At 39.9% G+C, this 18,873-nt stretch overlaps 1 protein-coding gene across 19 annotated transcripts in view; it reads right to left on the reverse strand.

Moving 5' to 3' along the window:
- The window catches only part of LOC125466588 (eukaryotic translation initiation factor 4 gamma 3-like), a 327,506-nt gene that overhangs the window by 65,951 nt on the left and 242,682 nt on the right, over window positions 1-18,873 (reverse strand). For all 19 annotated transcript variants that reach the window (XM_048561256.2, XM_059655645.1, XM_048561270.2 and 16 more), the window contains 2 exons: window positions 17,904-18,037; window positions 14,212-14,334 (listed from right to left, as the gene is read on the reverse strand). In XM_048561256.2, coding sequence (XP_048417213.1) covers window positions 14,212-14,334; window positions 17,904-18,037 — 257 coding nt within the window. The remainder of the gene's footprint in view (window positions 1-14,211; window positions 14,335-17,903; window positions 18,038-18,873) is intronic.

Raw genomic sequence — 18,873 nt, forward strand, 5'->3', positions numbered from 1 at the left:
CTTCTGTGTGTTATATGGTATTAAAATACAAACACATAGATCATGAAGCACTAATAATTCTCAATATATGCCACTCCTGCGTGGATGGAATACCATGCCAGAAAAAGTATCACCGTCACAATATTGTTTCTCTTGGATAATTGCCCAGGTCATTTTGTTAACTTGATGACTTGCCTGAAAATGTGAAGGCAACTTTCCTGTCACCCAATACAATTTCATTGTTACAGCTCCTTGGATCTACATGCAATAGTAGTTTTCACGACTTACTAGTCACACCATATCTTCGTCTAGTTCAAAGCAGCAGATGGTAAGAATGCACCAAGGACCAGGGACCTTAGGCATGCCACGTTGTACAGAGTAGATTAGGAGGTTAAGAGGGTTTAGAAAGTCAAGCTCTGAGGAGTGAAGATAACCGACAACCTGTCCTGGACTTCCACATAGATGTGACTGTCAAGAAGGCACAACAACTCTTCCTCCTCTTCAGGGACCTCAGGAAATTTGGCATGCCCATGAAGCCCCTCACCAACTTTTACAGATGCATCACATAAAGCATACTGTCCCAGTGGGTATTGGCCCAGTACAGCAACACATCCTGTGCAGTGTAACCTGTATGCCTTACTACGTCCAAGTTTTTTCTTTCAACCAATGATCTGCTGTACTGCTCGCAAAAAAAGCTTTTCACTATTTAGGTACCAAGACCAAAACTTCTGTGAGGTACCTCTTAGTTTGATAGTAATCCAAGAAACAGGTCAGGATAGCAAAAATATGGCTGATTTCAGGGAGGAAGTTACATTCTTGCATATGAATAGTTTATCGCAGAAAGCATGGCCCAAGTTTGTCAGTAACCTCAAAGGATTTTACAACATTGCCAAAGTTCAGAATCACACTGACAGGAGAACTTACCTTTGATGAAGTGGACGAAGTTGAATAGGAGACCCCAGGACAGGAACTGTCCAAAGAAGGTTTGACAGCCAAGGAGCAAAACAAGCATTTCACAGTCAACTACCAACCCACTAGATTCTGTTAATGAAACAATTGTGAACAGCTTTCCAATTTATGGAACAGGCAATGTAAATCTTCACTGAGGCGGCAGTGGCGGGGGAGGGTGGCTGCGCGAAGATAATATTCGTTTACTTTTAAGGACTGGGTCCAAGACACATGATTACCCTTGGAAACAACATAACATTTTGCAAAACATTGCAGTTGTATCAGTCAAGCGCAGTTCTTGATATGCAAATCAAGACCGAGTAGAATTTGTAACAGCAGTAAACAAATTCAGATAGCCAAGAATAGGCTCCAGCACCAAAATAATAAACATTTTAAATTTCAATATGAATCTTTCCTGTGAGTAGAACAAAATTAGATGATCTAACAAGATGTGCCCCTCATATTGGGATGGAGCAATCGATTTCTCAGTGAGTTTATATTGTACAATTAAATATTTAAGTTTTCAAAATGTACCTAAAATGATCAGCTAAATTGTTAGATCCTCCTTCAAGGCCTGCAACTGAACGCAATTAGTGGTAAACAATTAATTCATCCTGAAACCATGACAAATTTTATGGGTGGATTGCTTTGAGTTCACCCTATGAAAGCCCATCTAAATGAGCATGGAAATGGTGATGTGTTGGTGTAACTGCAAATTACATTCAATGTCTCTCAAACTGTAAAAAGCCGAGGATGAGAGGGTTGAACGTTGTGGTGTGAAGCTACAGCTGCACAAAATCACCAGGCCTCAGTATGATGAGGTTCTGTTAAAACAGAACAACTCTTGGGTTTTAACTGATTAATCAACTGTCTATGTATCCAAAAACAAAGGGCTTGTGTGGTACACTTGTGGTGCCCCAACCTTTGCCATAGGGTTCAGGTTCAAGACCTATCTGTTCCAAGGGAGTGTAAAAACATAGCTGAACTGGTTTATTTGAAAATATCTACAAGGAGACATCATAGGGCTTATCATCATTTGAAGGATCTTGTGGCAAAGTGGCAGTGTTCCTATCTCTGAGTCTGGAGGTGAGAGTTCAAGCGCCACCCACTCCTGAGGTGCGTAATAATTTTTTCAATCCACTGTAGGTCTTGAGTGTTTTTGGTCAGTCAGCATTTATTCTCTGTTCCTCATTGCCACCTTCTTAAGGGTAATGAGAAATCTTTTGAACCACTGCAGACCAGGTGCTGCAGGCACATCGACAATGCAATTAGGAAGGGAATGAGGGGACTCGGACCTAGTGACGCTAAAGAATGTCGACGTAGGTATGGTGTTCCCACTTACTTGTTGCCCCTGTTGTTCTACATGGTGAATTTGAAAGGCGCTGTTTAAGGATCTATGGTGAATTTCTGAACAGGTCGATTCAGAAATACCTAAATTTTTAATTGTTCTATCAAAATAGTGTAAAGATGGGGAAGCTGGGATTGTGGCAGACAGATGATAAACTTTAATTTGGTCGATAAACCCTGTTCAGGAGATGCAGTGTGTCTGTGTTTCCAATTTGCCTACAAGCTTAAATCTCGTCAACACTGTAGGCATATCTGTTCCTGTCATCCAGTTTATCAGCTTCCAGGTATCCGTAAGTAACAACCAGGACAACAATTCCTGAATACTGTTAAAACTGATGCTCCCTGCATGGTCAGCACGTTGATAAATGGCTTCCACTTCCAGCCTTAACAAGAAAGTAAAAATATTACAGGGAACACTGCTTATCACAATTTTCATATTAGTATAGATGTGGCATTAAATCTGGGGCTTGTCAGATCTGTATTGCTGCACTATACGATGTGGTGCCTATTGAATCACTGAAGAGCTGATTGGCTTTCTAGATGTATAACTAATTCTGGAAGTAACACAAAGAATGGGATCTAACTTCATTGGCTGACCTATTACAATTACGTTCCTCGTGAGATCCACATTCTGTATACAAAAAAAAATCCGATTTTACAATCCATTCACATCAGGTCCGCTGAGACACAAAGGTCATATGCAGATATGACCACATGGTGAGGAAACATGAAAAGAAAGCAAATTAATTGCCTATAATGGTTTAATTAGTTTATTAAGATTAGAAACAACGAAAAGAGGAGTAGGACATTCAACCGTTTAAACCTATTTCACCATTCATGATGATCATACAACGGAATAATTTTCCACCCATATTTTTGATCCCTTTAGCACTAAGTGCTATATCCAATTCCTTGCTGAAATCATGCAATATTTTGGCCTAGGCTGCTTTGTGCCGAATGTATCCACAACTAATCCCTCCAGGAATTAGAAACACTTTTACTCCAGTTAGGTCAAAATTTCATTGTTACTTAGAGAAGTCAGCAGTGAGTGTGCACTGTGTGTGAAAATGCTTCCCAAAGCAGTGAAAATCAATTGCAATACCTATTTTTTCCGGCTGACAGCTGTATGACTACATGCAAGATACAAAATGAATGGCAGTGCAGTTCATTGAATCCTCCTATTGCCTGTAATTCACCAGTTGGAATAACAATGGTGTGTTAAGCTAAGTATGTATGTGAACTGTAGGTTAACAGTCAATCCCAGTTTATCCATTCTACACTTGGATTTTCTTAGATTAATGTATTGCAATCTGGGTGGGATTCTGGAATGTTTTAGCTCATTTGGCTGGATGGTAGTTTTACTATGCAGAGTGAGGCCAACAGAATGCATTCAATCACTGCATCAGTTTTAGGCTACCACGAAGGGCTCACCTTCTCAACTTGTCCTGTCGCCTGAGCAGCAATGACCCTTGGGTTAAACCACCACCAAACGTCCCTCTTTAACAACAAAGCAGCCCTACAGTCCGAGAGGACTATGGCAACTTTACCAATACCTAGTAATTTTAATTCTTAAGCAGCAGGTTACAGCAACAGGACATTGTACTTCTAAGCACACAATTTATTTTTGTTAATTTGGAATTGAAACAGTAAGAGAGAAAATGACGTGCAACTTCAAATGGACACTTCAATTCAAACAGTTTGGCACTGCAGCAATATCATACAGTCACAATCAGCAACTACGAATTCTGCAGAGAGTAACTCATCTCCTGATTCCCCAGTACCTGTCCATCTAAACAGCACATTCCAGAGTGTGAAGAAATGCAGTTCATCTGCCAGGATGAGTGCAGCTCCAATGCTACTCATGAAACTCATCAAATTTGGTTGATTGGCATACCATCAGTATCACAGTATGAACATTCAACAATGACTACACCAGCTTGCCTAGGCTCCTGTGACAGCATCTTCTGAATGTGTAACTCCCCAGAAGGGCAAGGGGCAGCAAAAATAATGGGAAAACTACCACCTAGAAGTTCCTCTCCGTGTCACACACCATTCTGACTTGGAATTATACTGATGTTCCTTCACTGCTGCTGCATCAACATCCTGGAATTCCTTTGCTAACAGCTGTGGGTATTGTTACCACCCCATGGACTTCAGGTGGTAGCTCACTGCTCAAGGGCAATTAGGGGTGGGCAATTAATGCTGGCCATGAATGAATAAAATGCTACACTCCACAATAATCTGAGGTCTGAGCTAATGCACTGGGGTGACAGATTCAAATCCAAATAAGAGTTGTTAGAATTTAAATTCAATCAAGAAATCTGGAATGTAAAGTCAGTCTGTATCAATTGTCATAACATTCCATCTAGTTCACTTCAGCCTTCGAGGGAAGGAAATCCCTCATCATTACTTGCCTTACTATCAGATGACTCTTGTTTTACAGGCATGCAGTTGACTCTTAAGTGCCCTCTAAAATAGCCCAGGAAGGCATGCAATGCGATGAGCAAGAAATACCAGCCTCGCAAATGATGCCACACCCCATCAAAGAACAAAACAAAATAAACACATTCACCAAAACAAAAATAATAAACTTATTTTTAAAACTGCAGCAATCATTTAAAAACATTTATGGGGAAAGGGTAACTTCTTTTTATTTCTCAAGAAAATGGTGATGAGGAATCTTCTGGAACTACCACAGTTCATTTCATTTGATATTGTGCAGTGATTTGGTAAAACCTAGTGGTTTACTTGGCCATTCCAATAGTCAGTTAAGAATCAAAACACATTACTGCAGCTTTGCACTACAGCTAAGAATAGCAGATTTCCTTCCCTAAAGGAAAGTGAATCAGATTCTTTTACGAAATTCAATGATAGCTTCATGGTTACCATTTCAGATGAGAGTAAGCAAGGAGTCAGCATAAACGAGACTCTGCATTTTCAAGTTGGCAGGCTACACCTAGTGGAGTGCCATAGGGATCAAGGCTGGAGCTTCAGCTACTTAGAAGTCTATAATAATGACATTAATGAAGAAACGAAGAAGAAAATATTCAAGTTTTCTGCAATTGCAGAGCTACGTGGGAATGTAAACTGTGAGGAGGACATAGAAAAGGCCGTCAACTGACATAGCTTAAGCAAATATACAACAAGAGTACAGACAGAGTGTACTGTCGGTGGATGTGAGGTTACTTATTTGGGTCATCTGACTAAAGGAAGTTAAAATTTTTTTTAGATGTGAATAAATATTAACTGTGATCAATATTCAGAGGCATGGCATGTAAGTGCAGGAATGCTAGAAGTTAGCATGCAAGTACAGCAAGCAATCAGGAAGGTTCGTGGCATTTTTGCCTTAAATTTTTCATTCACTCGTGGGACGTGGGTGTCACTGGCTAGCCAGCATTTATTGCCTGTCCATAGCTGCCCTCAAGAAGGTGGTGGCAAGGTGCCTTCTTGAACCACTGCCATCCACATGGTGTACACTGACCCACAATAACCATATGGAGGGAATTCCAAGAATTTGACCCAGCAACAGTGATATATTTCCAAGTAATAATGAACAGCCACTTGGAGGGGAATTTGCAGGTGGTGATGTTACCATATATCAGCTGCCCATATCTTTCAAGGTGGAAGAGGTCATGGGTTTGTAAGGTGCTGCCTAAGGATCCTTGGTGTATTTATGCAGTGCATCTTGTAGATTAGAAGCACTACTGTTCCACATCATCCGTGATGGATTGAGTGGATGCTTGTAGATGTGGTTCCAAGCAAGCAGGCTGCTTTGTCCTCGATGGTGTCAAGCTTGTGTTGTTGGAGCTGCATCCATCCCCGCAAGCGGGGAGCATTTCATCACTTATAGGCGGCATTGTGGGTAGAGCCATAAAGATTACAGAGCTTAATGCTTTTGTGTTTATAGATGACTTCTTCCACCTTGAAAGATATGGGCAGCTGATATATGGCTGTTCATTATTACTTGGAAATATATCACTGACCCTTCACTTATGCCTTGAAGATAATGGACAGTCTTTGGGGATGAGACATTAATGGGTTAACATCCCATGAATTTTCATGCTCCTTATCTCCTCATACAGGGGTACGTGAACACTATCTCAACTTCCTGCCTGAATAGGATCGGGTGTGAAATGTATGTAGAGGCGTGAAACATCTATAAACACAAAAGCATTAAGCTCTGTAATCTTTATGGCTCTACCCACAATGCTGCCTACCCCGGTTTCTGCTGAAATGGCCAGGTCAGTGACCTTTGATCAAGCCAGGTAGCTGTCACCACTTGAAATTGCATCCTGTTGTCAAACACTTTGTGACGATTAAAGCCGTATCCTGTTCTCGTTATAGCAGCATGACCACATATTCGTGATGTTTCAGATGTAGTAAATGTTTTATGTATCTGCCAATTCTATGGGTATAAAAGCAGGGACTGTCTCCTGTTCAGGGAGAACCGTTCATGATACTCAGCACTCTGCGCCGGGTTGTGTACAACGATCCACCACAGCTTGTACTTGCTGTATAATAAAGGATTGTGTTTTTGTAACCAAGTCAGTGTCTTGCTCTTGTACCAAGTCCGTAAGGTTCTCTGAAAAATGAGCCTAACAGGGAGTCAGAGTGAGTTATTTGCCACACTATTCTTAGCCTCTAACCTGCTCTTGTAACCACTGTATTTATGTGGCAAGCCTAGTTGAGTTTCTAATCAAAGGTAAACCCCACGATGTTGATCGTGGGGGAATAATTGCAAGGACATTAGAGAAAAAAATTCAACATTTGTACAAGGATTTGGTTAGATCATATTTGGAATAACGTGTGGAGATTTGATTTTGATATTTAAGGAAGGATATATTGTTCTTGCATCAGAGGCAATACATCAATGGTTGAATAGATTGGTCCCCATGTTGAGAAGGTTAGTTGGAACTATTCAATAGAGTTTACAAGAATGAGACACAATCAACTGAAATATATAAGATTTGAAAGCAGTTTTATAAGGTAAACACAGATTGTTTCTGCTGATTGGCAATGTAAAACACAGAAGTAGTCCAAGGACAGGGTCAATCATTTTGCACTGAAATAGGGAGAAATTAGTTTACTTAAGAACCTTTGGGATTCACTACTCCAAAAAGCTGATGCTCCATCTGAAGTACATTTAAGGCTGAAACAGGCAGCTCTTCAGTCTCTCTTTTGGTCTCAAGAGATACGGGGTATAGGTACGAAAGGGGAGTAGGTGCCCCAGATAGCCAAGATTACAATGAATTGTCCATAAATAGGTCCTTCTGGTCTGCTCCTGTTCCCATTTCTTGTGTGCTTGTACTGAAGTTAGCTTTTAATTCTAGATTAATTAAATAAATTTAAATTCTACCAGCTGTCATGGTGAAATCTGAATTCACATTCTCGAAGCAGTTGTTTGGGCATCCTTGGGGACAACACGGCACAGTGGTTAGCACTGCTGCCTCACAGCATCAGGGACCCAGGTTCGATTCCAGCCAAAATGAGTGACAATGTGGAGTTTGCACATTCTCCCAGTCCGTGTGGGTTTTCTCTGGGTGCTCCAGTTTCCTCCCACAGTCCAAAAATGTGCAGATTAGGTGGATGGCCATGCTAATTAGCACATAGTGTCCAGGGTTTAGCTGTGGGAAATGTGGGGTTACAAGGGTAGGTCTGGTTGGGATGATCTTCAGAGGGTCAGTATGGGCTCGATGAGCCAAATGGCCTGCTTCCACACTGTAGGGATTCTGTAGTTCACTGATGACAACACTAAGCTACCATGAGCTCTGTTTACTTGAACATGGGATCTAAGTTTCAATGTTCCAGCCAATGGAAAGGCAATCATCCTGATACCTTTTGCTGATCACCACGAAGTAGTGACATAATAAAAACGCAGTCCATGAATCAACTCAAATAAGTTCCAGAAATTACAAAGCTAATGCGTTCTGGGTATACTTGCAGGGACACATTCAACTCTTACAAGGATGAAGATTAATTCCTCATCAAGTGCAGTAAACTGACTTTGATAATGTCACAGGGACACAGTCAAAGTAAAGTTGGAGCTGGGAGGAGTCAGATCCAAGGCTCGTGTGCTATTAACAGTGTCTGTAGTCATAAGAAGTCATGTTCATGTAATCTAAATAATTACAGTAATACAATAAACTTTATCCTGCTGATGAAGCAAAAATCTTCTTGCTGGACCAGAAAAGTGGCTATCCTGACACACACCAGACTATTCCAGGCTCCAAGAAATCCTCACATACAAGGTGAGCAGTGACATGATCCCAACAGTAGCCCTGACACAATTTAGTATTCAACAGAGACTAGCATTATTTCTAACAAGTGTCAACTAAGAAATTAGATTTCAGGTTTTCAGAAGAAAACAAAACAGGACAAAGATAGTGATGACCCTGAAGCTTCAAGCCAAACAGATATTTGCTTGATGACACTGACCCACAAATCTTGTGGTAAAACTCAAAACAGAAAAAAATACTTCAGTGAATGATGCAGAAAGCATTTACATCTGACAGATGACATGCGGAAACAGAGGAAATTTGCAAAGCCAAGACAGGGGTAGTGGTTGTAACATAAGACAGTGGGCTGTGGGAGTCTATGGAAAGACATACTGGCTTTGGAGGCTGTTTGGAGAAGGTTTGTTAGGTTGACCCCAGGTACGAAGGAATTTTCTTATGAGGAGAAGTTGAGTAGGTTGGTCCTGTCCTCAATGGTACTTTGAATAATGAAAGGCAACCTTATTGAAGCAGAAAGAATTCTCAGGGGACTTGACAGAGCAGTTGTGAAGAGGCTGTTTGCCTTGTGGGAGTGTCCAAGATCAGAGGGCATAATCTGAGTAAAGGGTAGCTCATTTAAGGTAGAGATGGAGAGAAGTTATTCTCTCAGAGGAACAATATTTCTGTGGAATTCTTTTCCTCTGATGGCTGTAGAAGCTGAGTCATTAAGTACATTCAAGGCTGAAACAAAGATGATTTTTAATCAGTCAGGGAATAAAAGGTTACTGAGGGGAAAGCAGATTTGAGGATTATTGGATACTCATCGATTTATTGAATGGCATTGAAGACTCAATGGGCCAACTGATCACTTCTACTGCTATATCTTATAGTCTTTTTGTCTTTTAATATATCTATCATATTAGGAAGCTATTGCATCAAAAACAACATTTTCAGCAAGTTAGATTTCACAAGTGGGTCAAATGTAACACAAATACATATGAATATGGGACAAAATTGGAGGTATATAATAGCTTTTAAACGGCACATCAAGATGGAAGCTGAACAAGCAAATACACTTCTATACATAATTGGGAGCATAGCAAATGATATTGTCCACCAAGACATAAAAGAAACATTTGACAATTTCAAAGCGGCATTCAAAGCTTCTGACAATTATGTCAACTTCTGAACTAAGGGCATTCTTGAAAGGACAAGATTTGGTGCAACAGTGCAACATCCAAATGCAACCACACGTAGTTTTACCAGTAGTTTCTGCAGGCTGAAGAAAAATCATATGGACTTAAAATATTAACAATTTCCTCTCCACAGATGTTGACAGACCTGTTGAGTTTCTCCAGTACTTTTTGTTCTTAGTTTAGGTTTCCAGTATCAGCATTTTGCTTTTTTCTGAAAGCTTGAGAGGAAGCTCAAAACAAAAAGATGCAGCAACTACTCAAGATCATCCAACATTGCTCAATAGGATGCAGAAGCATCTGTGATTGAATTGAGCCAGATTTCTAAACAGCACTCTGAACGCCAATCAACTCCAAATCCAAGTCTGTTAATAGAGGCTGAGGGGATCAGGAAGGACAGGGACTAGTATGCTAAGTGTCTCTGGTGTAATGCAGATCATTTTGAAATAACTTGTAAATGTTTGCAGTAACATAGTGAGGTCAAGGTAAATGTCTGACATCCCCATATTTCAATGGAGAAGCCCTACCAGTAATGGGCATACGATCAAGCCAGAATGAGCCTCTATTAAATACAACTGAGGAAATGTACAAACTAATTTCATTAGTAATTCATTTGATGATAGGAAGGAGAAACCACAAAATATTCAAGAAGTTGAAGTGACGTCCTCATAACTCAGCACAGGTTCAAAGGCAGAATGAGTACCAAATTTTACTGATGCAATGTGAAGACACGGTGCATAAAATTCCAAGCTAGACATAACCAAGCAGAGATAAATTATGCACAAATATCCAAGCTCACGTGAGATAAATATAGCACGGACCATACCAACAAGTATAAAAATCTGTTGCACAGCACAGAAATCCTCTGCCAATGAAATGAGAGGCTAAAGGATCCCCCAATTTACGAGAGAGCTTGAACTGTCCAAATCAACTACCTCGAACCCAACATACTTCCACGTCTGAAGAGAACTGAGAAACATCCAGAATGTTTGAATTTGCAAAGTCAAAACCTGAAGAGAGATGGTGCATTGGCAAATGCAAATATATAAAGAAAAGCATAACAACAATAGTATGAGCGGGGAAAATACTTGGGAGATGATGTGTAGGTCTGAAAAGTTTAATACTTCCTTCAGTTCAGAAAACACAAACCACTGCAATATTGAACAGGGATTTGGTCAGAATAAAGTAGAAACTGGAAGGGAGCAGACATGAGGCTCATGAGCTTCTAACAGTCTCTGGAGTAACGTAGGTAACATTCATATAATTTATAAATGTTTTCAGTAATGCAATAAATTTCACCCTGTTTAGAAAAGAAAACTTTCTAGTCTGACCAGAAAGGTGCTTCGGGATTGAAGGAACCTATTCACACACAACACAACTGATGTGACTCATAAAAGGCTAAGTAATAGAAAACTTAAATGCAGTCTAATCACAAGGTTCAATACATATCAAAAGTACTATGTTCTACTTCAAATTATAATTCAGAATAAACTGCCATATTAAGTTTTCATTAGTTTGGTCCACAAATTCTTCTATAGGTAGCAAATAAAAACAAAAAAAAACTGCAGATGCTGGAAATCAAACAGAAATTGCTTGAAGAGCTCAGCAGGTCTGGCAGCATCTATGGAGAGAAATCAGAGTTAACGCGTTCTGATCAAATGACCTCTCCTCAGAACTGATGGCAGCTAGCAAAATGCTGTTTTTTATGAAGATAGGGTTGCAGGCGAGGGTTAGGTTGAGGCGGGGGTAAAGAATAAATGATGCATGAGTATAGAGCCCAAAGAGAGAGAAGAACAGTTAGACAGAAAAAGGACTGAATAACAATCAGCCAAGGAAAATGAATGGCTACTAATGGGGCCAATTAGTGGCTGACAATGAGATAACACTGTGTGAAGCTGGATGAGCACAGCCGGTCAAGCAGCATCAGAGGAGCAGGAAAGTTTGACGTTTCGGGTCAGGACCCTCCTTGGGTCCCGACCCAAACGTCTAGCTTTCCTGCTCGGCCTGCTGTGTTCATCCAGCTTCACACCATGTTATTTCAGACTCTCCATCATCAGCAGTTCCTACTATCTCAGTGGCTGACAATGGGTTGTTTCATGGTGGATCATGTGATAACAAGGCCTGATGAGAGAGATTCAGATAAGGACATGGGAGAAGGCCTCAATCCCTAAGGGTGTTGAACTCAACATCGCATCCAGAAGGCTGTAGAGTTCCAAAGCAGAAAACGAGGTGTGTTTCTTTCAGCTTCCGCCAAGATTCGATGGAGCACTGCAGCAAGATGAGAGAGATGTTCGCCAGGGAACAAGGTGGGGTGTGTTAAAGTAGCAAGAAACTGGAAGCTCAGGGTCTTTTCTGTAGATAGAATGTAATTGTCCTGCAAAAGCAGTTACCCAGTCGATGTTTCATTTCCCCAATGCAAAGGAGACCACACTGTGGGCAGTGAATACCAGATTGAGTGAAGTGCAGGTAAAGTGTTGGTTCACTTGGAAGGCGTGTATGGGCCCTTGGACACTGAGGAGGGAGGAAGTAAACGGGTAGGTGTTACACCTTCTGTGGGTGCAGAAGAAGGTGCTCCCACACACCATACCTTGTTATCACATGACCTGCTGCCACACACAACCCACTGTTAGTCACTAATAGCCCCCATTAGTAGTTATTCATTCTTCAAGGCTGACTGTTATCCACTCCTTTGTCTGCCCAATTCTCTCTCTTCGGGTCACTCAACCCGAACAGTTAACTGATTTCTCTGATGCCACACTTGCTGAGCTTTTCCAACAATTTCTGTTTTTCCACAATGTTCCTGGGGCAAGCCAGTAGAAAAGCCAAAATCAGGGCAGATAATAACAATTAAAAATGGATGGAAAGGAAGAATATACGGTGTGACGACAATTCTTTAAAAATTTAAGATCAAATGCAAAGATCTTTCATTTGGAATGAGCTGTGCTAGTCAACCTATTCCAGGTAATTGGTAAATTAAGGAGATTAAGATCCTCATTCTTAATCTAAAATAATTTTTTGTCTCAATTAACTTCAAGAATTTAAGAACGCCTCTGATCTTATAAATGGTACATAGTCAGTGCTTGCAACCTTGTAAGGTTATTCCTTTTAAGGACAACCAAGAATATTGCTATTGATATTGGAACTTTACTGTACCAGAATACAGGTTTCATTGTCTATGAATTGACATCAGTGAATGATACATTCTAATTGTCATGTTACTAATGAACATCTACAAATAATACTGATGTAAAACACTATTTTCTGCAAATGAGTGGGAAAATGTTATCTGATCTTCCAAACCAACTCTCATTCATATACAATGACACAAATATTTCAGTGATATTTATATATAATTATGATGGACCGAAGAGTTGAAGGAACAGTAACATGCAGTTTCAGAACAAATCAGAATATACATTTTCAAGAACTTAAAAAGGACCATATAATCATGTTAGGATAAATATGATTAATTGCCCATTCATGTTTGGCATTGACTACTCTCTTATTCAAACTATGTAACTGATAACAGTAATGGAGTTTCAAAGAAGTAGGTCCATTAGTTTAACTATCTTGGCTTCTTTCATTGAAATGAATATTGACAAGGTAAGCCATTTTTTGGGAGGGGGTAGGGGTGGGATGGGATGAGAAAAGAGGGAAAGAATCACCTCCCTGATAGAATTCAGGATACAAAATGTGTATGGTTACCAAATGAATGCTTGGATTCATAATCACATATCTTATCATAGATATCATCCTGTCAGCCATTAACATCTTCATGTACAATGTAATCGGCCTCTGGCTTTGAGCCTGCTTCTCTCCATAGACAGACTATTAAAAGTAATCTCTGCTAGCTCCAGATGGAGATACTGTCATTTTCTGGAGAATGAAAATAGCTTTGTACTTTTCAATGCCAAAATGGCAACAAACCAAGATTTGAGTAAGTGGTTACAAGCATTACCATTCCATCTTTTTTCTACACTTCGCATACGACAAATTAAATGAAAACAACGAAAGCCTGAGTTCAAAGAAAATGCGAAGCTCGTGAACTCCTTGGCTCCCTTAGTAACAGCCATAGCTCTATGTCTGCTTAAAAAAAAGTCCAAGTGAAACTCCAAAACTTGAGAAAGGTGAAGCCAATCATGCATGAACCTCATGATTTTTAATCACAGTTTAAACCACGCATCCAAAATGCAGGTAGTTGCATTTCCACGGTTTAGTAGTCTGCCAAAGTTTTTTTGTTTGTTTGAAGTTCAGATCTGTTTAAATTTCACTTAGATTTGCTGCAAATTAAATTTATCGGTTTCAAGGACTTACAATCAATCCCTTCAGTAAAACCAGCATTAAAATTACAAAACCATTGACCAAGATTGGAGTCTGATCTCTGAAGACATTTACTCCTGATCAGCTGTAAATCAAGTAGATGTGATATGCTTATCAGAAACATTGTGATAGGGATATTCAATGAAGACATAAGACTATCCCAGAAAAGATAATTAAGTAACATTATGCGCTTTACGAGAATCATGACTTACTGTTCCTGCTCGCCCACTTTGTGGCTGCCTTCCAAAATCTGCATAAGGTGGTGTGAAGTCTGGGCCTCGGGGCAGCATCCGTGAGGGGTCCAAAGGTCTTGCTATTTGTTTGGTCTGATTGATCTGAAAATGGAAGCATCTTTTGATTCAACATGTTAAGGTATAATACACAATGGGCACTTACAAGGAGGTAAACCAAGCCAAAATGTTGATACTTTGACAATCATAAATCACATCAAAAAATGGTGCACTACAATGCTTTCAGGGATAGTTGAGTTTTAAGGATAGACTGGTGTAACTTAGGCTTTTCTCCTGAGGAAGGGAGGATGAAGAGGACTATTAATAGAGATTTCAAAAACACAACAGGCTGAATGACTTCCTATAACAATTCTATGATTCTATTAAGCTGAAAGCAAACATCCTTTTAGTTAAAACAGCAAAGACAATAATCAGGTTAAAAAATGTTATTTAGTTGTTTTATAAAACATCTTGCAATTATTTAATACCTTTAAAGAAATAAAATGCCCCAAGGCACCTCGTTGGCATTTTGAAGCAAAATATAACAGCAGGAAGCACCTTCCATATCCATAACCACAAACAACTCGAAGAACACTGGCAGGTTCCCATTTAAGTCACTAACCATCCTGATTGGGAAATACATCGTTGTTTTTTCAGTGTCACTGTATCAAAATCCCAAAACTTTCAAACAACCTTGAGTATCTATCTACACCAAATGGACTGCTGCAGTTTAAGGAGGAAGTTCACCACCACCTTCTCCATGGCATTTGAGGATGAGTAATGCTCATCCAGCCAAAGATGTTCATATTCTATGGGGGAATTTTCTTTTAAGTGTTTGAAGCAGATGATCAAAAGCAGAGTCAGAGATGAGTTTGAAGTGGCACCTTAAGGGGGAAAGGCAGTTAAAGGAATGAATTCCAGAGCATGGGGTCCAGGATGCTGGAGGCACTGCGAACAAAGATGCAATTTTTAAAATCGAGAATTCTCTGATGGCTAGGTTTATAGGCCAGGGAAGATTACAGAGATACAGAGAGGTGAGGCCATGGAGGAATTTGTAAATATGAAAGAGAATTTCAAGATCGAAGCACTGCTTAACAAACAGCAGGTCAACAAACAGAGACGGTGAACAGTTATGGACACAGTAAACAAGAATTTTGGATGATGTCAAGTTTGCAAAGGGTAGAACATGAAAGGCAGTTTGAGGGTGCACTGGAACAATCAAGTCCAGAGATAGCCAAGCCATCAATAAGGATTGCAATAGTATAAGTTGAGCCAAGCACAGTCTGGTGTGTTACAGAGGTAGAGATAGTCAACTATAGTGATGGCACATGTCAGAGCCATGAGAGGCTGGGAGCTCATCTTGATTTCAGTATTACCACCAAGGCTGTGAGCAGCTCGATTCACCTTTATAAAACTGCCATGAAGAGGGGTGGAGTCAATGAATAGGGAGTACATTTAATGATGGGACCAAAGACAATGGCTCCTGTTTTCCTAATAGTTAAAAGGAAAAAAAATTCTGTTGATCCAGTATAGGCTGTTGGACAAGCAGCCTCATACTTGAGAGAAAGCAGAAGGATCCAAGGTAGGAGGTTTGATTTTTGAGGGCACATTCAGAAATGAGTGTTTAACTTCAAATCATATCACTGAGGGGCAGTATGTAGATGAGAAATAGGGGGCAAGGATAAGTCTCAGAACACCAGTGTTACAGTGAGAGGGGGAAGCAGCCTTTGCTAAAGTTTGATTGATAAAAGCGGTATCAGGTGAACATAGACCTACTCAGGTAGATGGAGAAGTGACAGAGGAGAATTAATAGGATTTGAGAAAAAAGTATTCACAGGCATAGTAGGTGACAAACATTCAAGCACTTAAGACGTGAGAGAAATTGGAGATCAGATGACAGTTCTGCAAGAAAAGAGGAATTGAGCAGAGTTTTTTTGACAGGGGTGATGAGGAGAATTTGAAGAAATAGGGGTCAGTATCTGAGGACAGCGAGTTGTTAATTATGTCAGCTAATGCGGCCACCAGAAGGGAAGTTGGGCAATTAGCAATTTAAGGGGAACAGCTGTAAGGAAGTTAGAGGTATATTTGAAGGCTGAGAGAACATGATGGGAAACCAGGGTAAATCAAGTTCATGGCAGCAACAGGGTAAGTGTGCCTGAGAGGAAGTTTGTCTCAGTGAAGCAGGAGGATGGTAAGGAAGAGGCAGAGTCAGCTGATTGGATTGTCGCAATCTTAGCTAAAAACACGCCAAAGTTCCTCAGTTGTTGCAGATGAAGGCTCAGAAAAGAGGAGTTTGCAATGAAGAACATAGAAAATATAAAATCCCTAAGTGTGGCATCAGGCCATTTGGCCCATCAAGTCCACAACGACCTCTGAACAGCATCTCACCCAGATGCACCTCCCTAACCCATCCCTGCAATCCTGCATTTTCCATGCTAATCCACCTTGTTTTTACATCTCGGACACTATGGGTAATTTAGTACAGCCAATTCACCTTATCCCCTTGCACATCTTTGAACTTTTGAGAGGAAACGGGAAAACCCAGAAAAAGCCCACATGGACACAGGGACAATGTGCAAACACCAGACAGGCAGTTGCCCAACAGTCAAATCAAACCTGGGTCCCTGGTGCTGTGAGGCAGCAGGGCTGCCTTGATCGTAAACCATCTCTCAGCATCTACCCAGTCAAGACCCTCAGAATCTCATTTGTTTCATAAGGTGACCTCCCATTCTTCTAAACTCCACTGAGTGAGGAACTAACTTGCTCAACTTATGAGAACAACTTCATCCCAGGAATCAACCTATTGAATCACTTAGTGAGAGAGAGAGAAACAGTTAATTATTAGGTTTGTGACGAGTCATTAGAATTGTGGAAAGTTGGAATTACTAACTTTTTCCAGTTCTGATGAAAGGTTTCTACCTTTCAGTATGAAGATATTAACAAAAGCTTCTAAGGTCCAAATTAGGCATACACACATTCACTTTTAGCTCAGCGACTATTAAATTCTGACACCAATTTGAGGCTGAATTCTGCAAACAGACGTCACTAATTAATTATCCATCTGTCCACAAGATAACTAGCCAAGACTGAGCACAGCAGCATCACTACTGACAAAATGTATGGGTTTTCAAACATCAGCTGTTGAAGCATATGGAAAACAACTTCATGACATCCTTAAATGAGGTGAAAGTTTTATCCATCATGGCTCCAAAAACTTTCCTACCAATTAAAGTCTTATATAGATACTTTCTGAATCTGGAAGCAGGTACAAGAAAGGAAGTCTCCGAGTAATATTCATTGATATTACTGTATAGCATGAAGCTTCCCGATTTATAGGATTTTTTTTCTATTTGATGAACTGCATTACAGTGGCTTGCACTGTCATGCCAAAGTACATTGCACATCCAGACCAATATTCTAGATTTCCACACGGAGCATGTCAGGACTCAACCTTTTAGAACAGAAACAGAATGGAAAAGCAGGCAATTTTCTTTAACAAGAGTACCTTGAAAGTACATAAAGCAGCATCATTCTGGATAAAAACCAAGGATTGCTCATTTCGTTTCAGAAAACAAAAAGATATTGGTAATAATGTAAATACTTTGCCAGGGATCATAGTCACACTGGCTTGTAACAATTATTAGGTTGCATTAACACTCAGCTAGCAAACCCACCTTATCAAGAACAACATCGCTAATTGCTGGCAAACCATCTGGCTTTTGTGTACTAGCTGCAATGAACTGGAACCCAAGGAGAAATTCCCGGTCATATCGTTTCTTTCCTTCTGGATTCAGCATTTTCCACTGCTCTGCAATGACACAAAATATACATTAAACATGAATGCCAAATAAAGTCAAAGGGCAGATTTTAAGAAAAATCAGGTCAATATTTCAACGTTACAATGTTGCAAAAATATTAGCGAAAAGATTAGGCTTTTGTGGATGAAGACTTAGAATGCCTTTCATTAAAACATTGTGTGCATTTCAAAACTTGGGGCTGTTCACTCTGAAGAGATGGCATCTAACAGCCAATCTTAAGTGGTATGGAAGGCAGACAGGATGAAAACAGTTAAACCAAAATATTACTGCATGGGTCACAAAGGAATAAAGGTTGAGGATAAACTTCAATTTGATATTGTGAAATTTTTCTCCACAAAAAAGCTATTCCCCAGAAGTAAAAAATACCAAACCCTGCACTGGAGAGATTGAAGTTCGAGTTCCAGAAGGATGAATTAAGATGTGATAAGTAGACCACCTAATTAGCAGTTATTTTGTGAACTTTAAAACTTGAAAGAAATCACAACAAATTGTTCCTTAAAATTCATTATTTTTCTGTTACAGTAAAAAGTATTAAAACCTAACAAATCTGACCTGAAATACATAGCCTTTTAAATAGCACAACAGGATTAATAATTTTTAATCTAAATATACGAGGATACTTGCCCCTTTCCTGATCGACTGCAGGATCATTAGATCCAACCAGTCAATTGGTTAACACAAGCAGAATCCAGAATAGTGCGATACATTAGGTTATGGGATTCAAGTTGTGCTCTGGATCACTACAGTTACATCAGGGCCTGTGATTTCTGACCTGGACACAAATTCAGTATGTATGGAAATACTTAACATTGTTTTTAAACTGACA

This window comes from Stegostoma tigrinum, chromosome 28, assembly GCF_030684315.1.
Source record: "Stegostoma tigrinum isolate sSteTig4 chromosome 28, sSteTig4.hap1, whole genome shotgun sequence".
Taxonomy (NCBI): domain Eukaryota; kingdom Metazoa; phylum Chordata; class Chondrichthyes; order Orectolobiformes; family Stegostomatidae; genus Stegostoma; species Stegostoma tigrinum.